At 37.3% G+C, this 12293-nt stretch overlaps 3 protein-coding genes across 3 annotated transcripts; 2 read left to right on the forward strand and 1 right to left on the reverse strand.

Annotated features, from left to right (window-relative positions):
* The first annotated feature begins 1323 nt into the window (after positions 1–1323).
* Positions 1324–4732, forward strand: LOC101292057 (ALA-interacting subunit 5-like). The gene is made up of 8 exons (XM_004288523.1): positions 1324–1601; positions 2003–2061; positions 2158–2232; positions 2370–2489; positions 2574–2644; positions 3596–3890; positions 4015–4304; positions 4500–4732. The coding sequence occupies exons 1-8, from the start codon at positions 1526–1528 to the stop codon at positions 4564–4566; spliced, it is 1053 nt and encodes a 350-aa protein (XP_004288571.1). The 5' UTR covers positions 1324–1525; the 3' UTR covers positions 4567–4732.
* Positions 4733–4914: 182 nt separating this feature from the next.
* On the reverse strand, positions 4915–8496 carry LOC101292346. Its single transcript, XM_004288524.1, has 11 exons — positions 8225–8496; positions 7957–8059; positions 7813–7826; positions 6890–7108; positions 6539–6610; positions 6326–6412; positions 6187–6225; positions 5806–5910; positions 5550–5715; positions 5317–5426; positions 4915–5233 (listed from the first exon to the last, which is right to left on the reverse strand). Exons 1-11 carry the CDS (start codon positions 8462–8464, stop codon positions 5150–5152), a joined length of 1239 nt encoding a protein of 412 aa, XP_004288572.1. The 5' UTR covers positions 8465–8496; the 3' UTR covers positions 4915–5149.
* A 1252-nt stretch (positions 8497–9748) lies between these two features.
* Positions 9749–10243, forward strand: LOC101298266 (heat shock 70 kDa protein-like). Its single transcript, XM_004289515.1, has one exon. It carries the CDS (start codon positions 9749–9751, stop codon positions 10241–10243), a length of 495 nt encoding a protein of 164 aa, XP_004289563.1.
* Positions 10244–12293: the final 2050 nt, after the last annotated feature.

Consider the following 12293-nt stretch of genomic DNA (forward strand, 5'->3'; position numbering starts at 1 on the left):
CTAGCGTTTGCTGCTTCATTAGTTTAGATAGTTTCAGAAACCCAGATTGTTAGGTCCTGTCAATCTAGCTTAATGCTGAGTTTAGCAAGGTAGTGAGATATATTTGTTTTGATGATCAGATGAACACATTTTCCTATAGATTTTATGATATGCAGATTCTCTCTTTTGAAGACCTGTTGGATAGTGTCAATTGTATGATCCGTGCCATCCTTTCGGTTAGATGTCATCGGTCATCATATAAGCTTGCTACCCATGATATGCCCTATCGGGCTAATATTGATGTCAGTGATGAGATTTTTGATTTTTTCTCACCATATTGAGTCTGTTCATATCAGCAACAGCCACAGTACTAGTTTAGCTAGTACCAGAAGCAGTTGTGATGCTGATGATGTTGCTGATTGCTATATATGTTGTTTCAGTGCAGGAGACAGCTGAAGGATCCATTTTGTATTTCAGTTCCTAGGAGTATAGTGTTTGGATACCTTGGGGCGAAGTAAAAGCTGCACTCTCTATTTGTTTCTAGGCTCTCATTCCATTTTGTATTTCAGTTCCTAGGAGTATAGTGTTTGGATACCTTGGGGCGAAGTAAAAGCTGCACTCTCTATCTGTTTTGGATTTGTTTCTAGGCTCTCATTCTATTTTGGTGATGTTTCATCACGTGGCACCTCTATGATAAACATCATGGTTGCACTGTGTTTCCAAACATGTACTTTTGCTGCGGTTCCCAATGGTTTTCTTGATCCTCGTCAGAAGAAGTCGGATGAACCACTTGTATATTTTGTAGGCGCTCAGTAGGAAGCCAAAAATAGCCGCATTTCGTGATTCCATTCTATTATTTTCACTTGTTTCATTAAATTGAACTTTTACCATGCTGCAGTTACTTGCTTTGTTCTATGGTCAATTGGATTGGTGGTGATTGTCTTGTTTCTGTCTGTCACCCTAAGATACATGTTACTAAATTTCATATCGCTCCATGCAAATAAACTTCACACCCAATACTGAAAAATGTTTACGAAAAGATATGGTTTGGTTTTTGATAATTTTGTGGTACATTGGAGATCTTTTAGACGTTTGATCTAGCCTGAATCTTGATCCAATTTCATACCATATTTCATTCTCCAAAATAAAAAAATAAAAAAATCATACCATATTTAAAGGGTGAGTCTTGATAATTTAACCAGCCAGTAGCAATATAAAAAGTAGTTAGGAGACTTGTGGGTGAGTGAGTGACTAGAATAGGAGTTGTTCGATCATGAGAAGAGAGAAGACCGGTGGTTGCGCTCCATGCAGATGATAACCTTCATTCAAAATTACCAACTACCCAAACCAAAATATCCCAAAATTTATAAGCTTGGCTTGTTATCAAGGGGGAATAAAAAACCAAACCCAGAAGCAGTTCTTCATTTTGTTATTTCCATGATTCCACATTTGTAGGAAAACATCAGAAAGTTGCCAACTTTTCAACACATTCACTTGCATTGTCGATTTCATGTGTGAGAATTTAGTGGCATTTTGATTCTGGGAGATGGCTACGAAAGCTGAAAAGGGCAAAGATGGAGGAGACTCGTCCTTGGCCAAAAAGAAGTCCAGAAGACCCCAATGTATGTCAATTCCCATCCAATTGCTTCCCTTTTGTGCCCCATTGTTGGTTTTTCTCAGAATCTGATTGCTTTTTGTAACTGTGTAACATGTAATGCTTGATTGATTTGCTTGCTTATGCCTTGTTGGGTGAATCCAGTCGATTCATCTATGGATTTTTTTGTCGAATCTCTCGGATAATGTTGGTGTTTCAATTAGAAGTTGATTTGACCAAGTGGCCGTTATAACTGAGTTCTAAATTTGGTGACAATTGGATAGTCTTGTCTGTTTCCTTTTTCCCTGGCACCAGAGTTTGTATTGGTGATTTTCATAATGACTGGAATGGTGCAATGCGATCATTTTCTTGTGCTGTGGAAGTGTTATTCTACGGAAACTTACATGCATTGTCCATTTTATGTTTCAGATTCCAGGTTCTCACAGCAAGAGCTTCCGGCTTGTAAACCAATTTTGTCACCAGGATGGGTATCTATATTGTTTTCCATTTGATTTGGACTCTTTCGCCCACAAAGCCTTTATTCGTTTGTTTTTTTCATGTTACCTTCTCGTTTTTGGTTTCAGGTGGTTTCAATATTTTTCACCATTGGCATTGTCTTCATCCCTATTGGTTTTGCTGCCTTATTTGCCTCGGAGCGTGTAATATTCTCAGCATGTTTTTATGTGATGCTTATTATGGATGCTCTGTACTGGTGGCTGTTTGATGTCGAGCATAAACTAAACCTTGCTTTTTTTTTTCTTTTTCTTTTTTTTTTTTCTTTTTTTTCTACATGCAGGTGGTGGAGATAAAGTTCCAATATGACCAAGACTGTGTTCCTGCAAAGTATAAGAATGATATGGTTGCGTATATTCAAAGCAATGACACTGACAAGACCTGTACGAGGAAAATGCCTGCGGTTAGTCTTTTGGCTCTTTTGTTTATGTCTAGTTGGTGATTTCTACATCTGGAATTAAGTGCATTGACTGGAAAAAAATTTCAGGTTTCGGCTACAATGAAGTCTCCGATTTATGTCTACTATCAGATTGATCATTACTTTCAGAATCATCGTCGGTAATTTTTCTTGTCAGTCTTTTCTTTGACAGAGTGCATGTATAATAGGGGTTTTAAAATTTATCAATGCATCCTAGGTTTCATTTTACAACGTACCCAAAGAGAGAAAATAAAATTAAAGCCAGCATCATAATGTCAGAAATCACAACCTTAATTTCTCAGCTCCAGCTGGGAGCAGGGGACTTTTAGGGATTCCAGAGATGTGAATTTCTTGAGCATACACTAAGTTGGAAGTGTATATTTTTTCCTTAAATTACCAATTAATATACTTTTTTCGTGTATATATACAAATCCTATATAATAAGAATGAACTACAACCAAGGAGCACATGAGTATACATCATAGAAGTACATCAAGGAAAATTAAAGATTACTGCCAGAATAACATCAATATTTGATACTGTCATAAAACTGAGGATTCAATGACTGACTTGAGAGCAAGAAAAATTTACCACACACCTAAGAGGAACCTTTCCTACATTTTCTTAAGTTTTTGCCTTACATTTGAGAACAGCGAGGTTGTGGATGTTGAGATGGTGATTCAGGATAGATTGAGTTCATAAATTATTAATATGGGATGAAAATATTGAAGTGTCTGAAGGGTGCACAGTTGTAGAACACTTCACATTCTTCTTCTGGAAATGGAAATAATGTTAGTGCTGATGCAGCTTTCTGATAGGACGTTGTAGAGCCAGACCTCGTAGAAATATACTCATGATATGATAAGACAATCATAGTGTTCTAGAATCCTACTCTTTACATCAAACATAAGCGCAAGTCCGCGGTTCACTTATGAATGCTCTCTGTCTCATCTCTTCACAGCTACCTGCTGTGACTCTGTTTCTTTTCTGAAAATGGAATGATAAAATCATGAAATGGACATTATATACCGTCTTCATCCCTACTCTTACCCTGTTTTTTATTTGGATTGTTAATTTTTTTGTTTCTGCAGATATGTTAAAAGTAGAAATGACGAACAGTTGCGGGGAGATCAAAATAATACAGCCGACTGTGCCCCTGAACGCTTTGCAAACAATGGTCAAGCAATTGTTCCTTGTGGCCTCGTTGCATGGAGTTTGTTTAATGACACATATAAGTTTTCAGTGAAAAACAAAACAGTAGAAGTCAGCAAAAAGGACATCACATGGAAAAGTGACCGTGAGAAAAAGTTTTCAAGCAAAGTCTATCCCAAGAACTTTCAGGCTGGGGGTTTGATTGGAGGAGGGAAGCTCAATTCTAGCATACCTGTACATAATTCCTCACCTAATTTTTGTTTTTTTTTGTTTTTGAATAGTCCCCTTTGTTTTTTTCTTTTCTTGCTTTATTTTTAGTTCTTGAAGTAAATAGTTTTACTTGTTTTGCATTCAACAGCTGAGCGGACAAGAGGATCTTATTGTCTGGATGCGAACTGCAGCACTGCCAAATTTTAGAAAATTGTATGGACGGATAGAAGAGGACCTTGAAGCTCATGACCAAATAACAATAGAACTACAGAATAACTATAATACCTACAGCTTTAAAGGCACCAAGTCGGTGATACTTTCTACTGCGAGTTGGATTGGTGGAAAGAATGATCTAATGGGCATAGCATACCTTACTATTGGTGGAACATGTTTGTTCTTGGCAATATGCTTCATACTTATGTATGTGCTTAAGCCGAGGTACGTGAAATATATACATGATGAAGTTGATTGAGAAGTTACTTTTATTTGTCCTTCTAGTTTCAGAGATTAATTAGTACTAGCTGGCCAGTGTAGCTTCCAACATGGAAAACAACCCACTTTAGTTCTTCCATATGTTAGAAACATTATCAGTGAGATGTTGTTAACTTTTTCTTTGCCTTTTCTTTCGTGCAGACCTCTTGGGGATACCTCATACTTGTCTTGGAATAGAAATGCATCAGGAGGAGGCCTACGTTTTTAATCTGTAGTGTTCCTTCACAATCTTTTTGTACTATGACTCTTCTGCCTTCTCATCTGATAGATACTATAATTTCATGTATATTTTTTTTTGAACAAACAGGTCGATTAAACTTGAGTAGCTGAGTGTACAAAATGGTTTAAATTGTGAATGGCATGAATTTTGCAAGAAGCAATGACATTGCATAACTTGTGAGTTACGAGTAGGGTTGTATTTTGCAAGATGGTTTCTGTTTTTACTACTTAGTGTTGCGTGAATAAATAATTTTGAAATTTTGTTCAACAGACTTGATGGAGCGGAAGCTATATATAATATTTGCAAAATATAATTTTACTAAATGAATCTCATGTACATCAGTACATGCTATGCCACAATAGATCTATATCACTTTATAGCTAGCAGTGTCCACTTTTCTTTCTATTATGAAGCATATAATTAACTTATATTTAGTTTTTTCGCATTCATTTCTAGTAAACAGAACATCTCATCCTCAGAAATAATTCGAACCAAAGAACTAGTAGTAAACGAAGGACAATTTGCCGGGCCATTGAACGTTTGAAACTTTCAGTACAATGATTTTCATTTATCAACAAACTGTTATTGTCGGCTCCATTGCTACAGAGACATCCCTATCGCACATCTCAGAAGTAATCTGCACAACTCCTTCATCCTGCATGTTTCAGATGTATAAATTATGACTAGATGAAATAATTCTTTGTGGTTTTCCAGTTAATTGACTAGGAGATGATCTACCTTGGCTATATTTCTGAAATATGTTGTTGTATAGTTTCCAGTAGGGAACAAAACTTCAATAAAATCTGCTAAAACCAACTGTGGCTGGGAGACTGCTCCATTGTACCAGTCTTCACATGAAAATGCAGAGACAGATTAGGCATAGAATAACATGTTTGGAGGATATAAAAGTTTGAGAATCCAATACAGAACTAATCGACAGTACATAACGATTGAGGTCAATGAATACTCACCGAGTGCAGTTGGGTTTCTAATTCTTTTATCGTATCTCCACAAGCTTTGGTTAGAGAGAAAAACGAAACAAGAATGATCTTCGACGTTTATATTTTGAAGAAATGCTGATGTATTGTAAACAGCTGGATCAGAAGTATATGTTTCGTCAATAACCACATCCACTGTCTACATCATCAAGAACAAAGAAAATTAGGTAATAAGCATCACCATGGAACTAATTAACGAAACTATCAAACATCATCATGAAAAACTCACACATAGGATGGCATGCAATTCATCCAAATCCTCCGGATTAGAGATGTTATAGGTAACTTTGTTGATAGAAGCATCTACATTCTCACCACCTGCGTCTTCCACATACTGCATTCATTCATTTTCCAGATTTTAAACAATTTCTGAAGTTAAGAGTTAAGACAAGGTTTACTGTATCCCATGCAACAGAAGTAGATTAACTTTGAATCATTCATGACTTCATGTAACAAAAGACTAACTCCATCTGGTGGGACTATTGGTAACTCGGCCTAGTCCACTATTTCCGGAGCTAGTCTACTATTAACATATTAACATATCAGTATACCTAAGGCTAATACAGAAATGACCATGGAAGAATTTCGAAAATTGATCTGTGGTTTGTACCTTCAACTTGTATGTTTCCTCTGTGAAAGACCATATACCCTGCAAAAGGAAATTTTCTTCAACTAATGATAATTCAGTACGTACGTGCTCAATCTGAAATCTAAAGTAAAGTTTAGAACTCGGTCTGTAAGTGACAAACATTATCATACTGCATCCATGCTACAGTTGGTTTGAACGATGTTCTGCCTTTTGCGACTTTGAGCAAACATTGATAATTCTCTCTAACCTGCAGAAAAAAGAAAGAGAAAAAAACAATTATTGGATTAGAGGTAATATGACACACCCCATATCATTAAAGGTGCAAATGTTGATCCATTTTAGATAATCTGACAATTAGTTTTGTCATACTCACAGCATTATATACTTGATTGGCCTTGCTTTCAGCATTTGCAAACACTCCCAAGAACTTGATCCATTCTGCTCTCTACCAAAACATATATAGATATCAGATGTTCTATCTAGTTACTTCCTTTTTTTTTTTTTTCTTTTTTCTTTTTTAAGGGAAGGCATGGCTCCCAGAACACTTGTGATTACCAGTACCAAGTACACTCGTGTTCTTATCAATAAGGGTAGAGCACATCGAGGGGAAATGAGCGCCAAACCCTAGAAATAACAATAAAATCCGCATGGGAGTACAACCTCAATACTAGCAGGGGTCTCATTTTTGTTAACTCCACTTCCTTTAACTGTCATAGATGCTTACCTGCAAAGGGGTTTCCTCTCCATAAGGAACAAAAGAGGCAAAATTGCAAGATTGTGGTCGATCACTGTTGGTGATGAAATGTGCTCCAAATTGTGATAGCGCTAGTGTCTCACTTTTGTTGATTATACCAATTTCTCCAGCTTCATACAATTTCAATACGCATTGAGAAGCCACGGAGTCTGATGTAATTCCCTTTAAGTTCTGTAATACGCCAAGGAGCTGCATAACCACCATTGACAACAATTTCAACAAGAAAATAAAGCATTACAGAATTTACCGGAAAGTCGGAAACCTTTATAGTACAGTTTTTTTTCGAAGGTAGTTACTTATAGAATCGAGTACTAGCAAACTGTCACATTTTGTTCATGTCTATGAAATTAACAGATTTTCTCACAGCGATAGTACTGTCGTAAATATAACATTAATTAGATCTCGATTGATATGAAATTAACTGCTCTGCTTCATGATACATACAAAGTTAACAATTCGCTAGCTTTTGTAATCTAAACAAGGTGACAACTACTTGAAGATAATGAATTAGCTTCATGATACAAACCTCACTCCCTTTAGGGTCAAATATCACAATGTGATCACATAATCGATCTGAACCATCTAGAATTAACGGGTCCTAATTAAATTAGGGATCAAATTGTTAACTTTGTATTATGAAGCAGTCAAGCAGACCAGTTTCCGTATGCTGTACTGCTGCTGCTGCTGTATCATTCACTACGTAGTATAGCGCCATACATGAACAATTGACATGCTAATATTGAAAAGCTAACCAGACTTGAATAAGTAATAGCTAGCTGGAAAATCAAAGGGAAATGAGATTGTAAGTGAAGTAGATAGATTCATACTAATCAAGTTATGAGAATTACGGACTTGTGAATAATGGGAGTTTGGGGTTTAGGGGCGATCCTCACCTCAAAAAAGGAAACTGCAATTGCACAGAGTAAAGATAATTAATTGTTATGTCAATACGTCCAAGTGAGCTAAAATGAAGAAAAAAGAAAAGCATCTTAATTTATCTTGTGGAGCTAGCCATCGATATGTACGTTGTTACGTACCTGGAAAATAATCGGCGTCGATTGAGTAATTTGATAAGGGAACGACAAATGATTTGATCCTTGAAGTGCAATATTTTGTCCTTGATGCCATTCTTGAGTTGTTCTATTATTTATTTTGTGACATCCCAAAACATATATAAGAAAAAGCTATAGGAAATCATGGAGTTGTAATTAGTTTTCATTTTAATTGACTCTAATGATTGAATAGTAATCAACTAGGAAACTAATTAACCAACATTGCTCGATCGTAATGAGAGAAGTAGTATACCTGGATGAGGAGGTAGCTCTTGCCGTCAATGGCATTCTTGATGACTTTAAAGGCCTGCCCATAATATATATGGAAATTAACTGCGTCTTCCACCTTGGAAATGCTACTGTTATTCACTTTCACAGACTTAATACTGCTCGCATCTACTCCATGGCAGAGCACAATGAAGACTAATAAAACCAAGCTTTGCACCCAACAAGTTCTTGCTCTAAAACACAAAGTAGCAGATAGATTCATCATGTCCCTCACTGAAAATGTAGATCGAGTTTGATTCAGAGGTTGATGATGGTGGTCATGAAAATTCGTCGGCAGGCGGGAGGGGGTGGTGGTTATTTGTAGCTAGCTAGAAACTAGAAAGAACCAGATTTGTTAAATGGGGGACAACAGGGTAAGTGAACCCGTGAGTGTGATCTTGAATAATATTAATCATTTTATCTTTTGCTACATTTTGTCATTTTCTTGTCATCGCTATATATGATGAATATATATGCTTACCGAGTGTTCATCATCCCTCTTCCTTTACCATGTGCTCCTTGCGCCTCCACTATCTCCAAACAGTAAAAATGGTCCATCATGTGCTTGATTGTGGAGATCTGCCGAGCTAGCACCAAAGGGCAACCCAACATGAGACTAGCTTGGTGCTCAAAAGGACTAGCTATATGCCTATATTTGGTGGCCGGTCTGTAAGCGCGCGGCCATTTGGGATTCCACTCCATAACCCGACGCACTATCCATGGCCAGTGCTATTTCGTCTTCAAAAGCATGCATGAGGTGCTATAGTGAGACCTTAACAGCACGTTTGTTTACCCGTATAAGAGAAACCCTTTGAGGTGTTGTCAAGACCCCTCAAAGACTGCGTAAATTATCTCAGGCATCAAACACCGTGCAATCCTGTTTGAAGTAAATAAGCATGCTTATAAAGAAACCAATTTTGTTGCTTTCAAAATGTGTTGACCAATGCCTAAACATGTATGAGTCAGTGTCTCACATTTTATTGTTGGTGACAGCATACAATGATCGGAATAGTAGTGAGGTACAGTCCATTATATTTACTCATTAGTTTCTTTAAAGGAAAAAAAATCCAAACCTTATCTGACCTTTTAACAAAACAAAGTTTTGGTATCCTATCTTTTAAAAACTTCAAAACGGTATCCCACATTTTGACCCCGACATAAGATCGGTATCTGGGGCTAACGGGGGATGTTGGCTCCGTTACAGAGCTTGCCAGGTGGCATCTTTTGCAAGGTATTTTTGTCTGTTCAGTCTCTCCCGCCAATTTATACCATAGTTGGCGCCAAATCCATTTGGTTAACATATTTACCACCAAAAGAACAGATTTACCGCCGGGAGGAACAAAGTGATTGTCCATTGCACAAAATGTATAGAATCCTTAACATAGTGTGAATAGAAAACTAGTCCCGTGAGATATGGAAATATCTGCTTGGATCAACTGTGCAGAATGATGTTATCAAGGTAGTTATACTGCAGCTAAGTTGGGAGACAACTTACAAACTCAGGTCTCTAATGTCACTGGCCCTCTCACCGAAAATGAGGGAGATTTCTGAGGCTTACCTTGGATCAACTGTGCAGAATGCTGTTATCACTGTCCCTGCTTACTTTAATAACTCGCAGTGTGAGGCTACAAAGAAAGCTGGTTTTGTTGCCGGCCTAAATGTGATGCGTATTATCAACAAACCAACTATAGTAGCTATTGCTTATGAGTTTGACAAGAAGGTTGGTTGGTATGGAAAAAGAAATGTGCTGGTATATGACTTTGGTGGTGGTACATTGGATGTTTCTCTACTTGAGGAAAAGAAGAGGTTGGAGGTTGAGGAGAAGCGAAGAGTCGAGAAGGAGTATGCAAAGCTATGGGAAAAGCATAAATCAGAGCTGCTGGAGAAAGTAAAGGTTGGGATAATGTACAAAAAACTTAAGGAGAAACACCGAAAAGTTGAGGAGGAGTATCAAAAGCTTGATGAGACTTTGTGGATTATTGTGGATTGTGGATTACTGTGTTGAGCAATTCAAGAGGAAACATAAAGTCGACATCACTGGAAATCCCAAGGCTCTTAGGAGGTTGTGAAATGCATGTGAAAAGGCAAAGAGGATGCTTTCAACTATAACTCTTCCAGTTTCGTGCGTATGAAGTGTTGTATGGCATTCATGTGTTGGTGTATGGCAGCATGATCACATAGAAATCATTGTTAATGATCTAGGCAACAAGACCACTCCATCTCAAGTATGCTGCCACTTCCTAGAAAGGATACTAGTAGCTTAAGCTTCCTTCAACCATCTCAACTATCTGTGCATAAGGATAAGGTGGTAAAGATAAATCCTCTAATTTGTGAGCCTTTATATGGTAACCCTTTATATGGTAATTCTGTCAAAGGTTATTGCTGCTTGAACAACTGCATCATATGCAACAGCCTCATCAAGATTAATACCTTGGCACAGCTCCTTTTGCCTTTTCACATGCATTTCCCAACCTCCTAAGAGCCTATTATGTAACATCAAACAAAGTAGTTCAAGTCTGACCTTGGAACCTCTCACAGATTTGTCTATAAGCATCAGAAGGAGCAGACATGATTTCATATGGAGAAAGGGAGGAACAAAGTGATTGTCCATTGCACAATGTTGCCGGTAATGGATTGGAAGTCTCACCTGCACCACACAAACACACAAAACTCACTAATTTGCTTCAATTTCATCATAAATTTCTGCTAATCACTAAAAGCATCAACTAGATTTGAAGTCTAACCCTGAGACTGAAAACTTGAATAAAATGGTGCTTTAGTAACAAAAGGACAAGAATAGCTCTAATATGAAGTTGAAGAATAGAGCGGCTCTCGATCATAATCTTGATGGTGCTCTAAAACAGGAGAAACACAAGGATCAAACTCAAATTTTGAATTTTCAGTTCAAACTTGAAAAATGTAAATCATCAAAAGGGAAGCAAAAACCAAGTAAAGAATCCAAACCTTCAGGGGAGGAAGAAGCAGTCCAAACTGATCTCGGAGAAGACGAAGAAGAAGAAGTATTCTCTAGTTTCTCGATCATGAAGACAATGAATGCACCGAGGGTGTTTTTGATGGGAGCTCTGTCGTTGTGGATTCGTTCCAAAACGTAGAGAGCATCTTGCCAAGAGTGACAGCTTTCTTCTGATGTCGTCGTCGGGTTGAGGCTGGTTCTTGACTTCATCGGGTTGAGGCTGCAATGGATAATCACTTTGTTCCTCTCGGCGGTAAATCTGTTCTTTTGGTGGTAAATATGTTAACCAAATGGATTTGGCGCCAACTAGTAAATTGGCGGGAGAGACTGAACAGACGAAAATACCCTGCAAAAGATGCCACCTGGCAAGCTCTGTAACGGAGCCAACATCCCCCGTTAGCCCCAGATACCGATCTTATGTCGGGGTCAAAAGGTGGGATACCGTTTTAAAGTTTTTGAAAGGTGGGATACCAAAGCTTTGCTTCGTTAAAAGGTCAGATACGGTTTGGACTTTTTTTCCTTCTTTAAATGTGTTTCCTTCCAAATTCATTATGTACGTATTCGGTTTAATTCTCACAGTGAGTTTTCATTTTTAATATGCTAACATCATATCCATCTTTTATATGTGGTAAGGGCTAGTATGATACTGCTGTGACTTAAAAAAAAAAAAAAAAATTTGCCGTACTGCGAAAATAATCAGTTGTGTTAATATGGTTTTATGTTTGGTAAACATTAGTTCTAAAATTGCTGCAAAGTCAAAATATATTAGTTTTTAGTGTTTTTATGACAGTTGTTTCTAAAAGCTGCTATCAGTGACATGTAATTTTAAAAAAAAAGAAAATATTTTTCTTTGATTTACCAAACATTATAAAATCTAAAAGTTCGGATAAAAGCTGTTTTTCCTGACTTTCTTCAAGATGTACTCTATGAGGACTTATATAATATTTCTAGTGTTGATCGAGGTACATGTCATATGTCCCCCTCGATTCAACACAATTCTGTTTTTATAAATAACGGGAATGAGATTGATCGAGCCTCTCTAGTAGGCTGAGTTTCCTTACTAATTTTTTCAAAAAAAAAA

Source organism: Fragaria vesca, linkage group LG1, assembly GCF_000184155.1.
Source record: "Fragaria vesca subsp. vesca linkage group LG1, FraVesHawaii_1.0, whole genome shotgun sequence".
NCBI classification, from domain to species: domain Eukaryota; kingdom Viridiplantae; phylum Streptophyta; class Magnoliopsida; order Rosales; family Rosaceae; genus Fragaria; species Fragaria vesca.

Coding starts and splice junctions, on each gene's coding strand:
- LOC101292057 (XM_004288523.1), top strand. CDS start 1,526: ATGGCTACGAAAGCTGAAAAGGGCAAAGATGGAGGAGACTCGTCCTTG. Junction 1,602..2,002: donor GAAGTCCAGAAGACCCCAAT/GTATGTCAATTC, acceptor TTTATGTTTCAG/ATTCCAGGTTCTCACAGCAA. Junction 2,490..2,573: donor GTACGAGGAAAATGCCTGCG/GTTAGTCTTTTG, acceptor AAAAAATTTCAG/GTTTCGGCTACAATGAAGTC.
- LOC101292346 (XM_004288524.1), bottom strand. CDS start 8,464: ATGATGAATCTATCTGCTACTTTGTGTTTTAGAGCAAGAACTTGTTGG. Junction 6,226..6,325: donor CATGGATGCAGTATGATAAT/GTTTGTCACTTA, acceptor TTCCTTTTGCAG/GGTATATGGTCTTTCACAGA. Junction 5,427..5,549: donor TAGAAACCCAACTGCACTCG/GTGAGTATTCAT, acceptor TTTCATGTGAAG/ACTGGTACAATGGAGCAGTC.
- LOC101298266 (XM_004289515.1), top strand. CDS start 9,749: ATGTCACTGGCCCTCTCACCGAAAATGAGGGAGATTTCTGAGGCTTAC.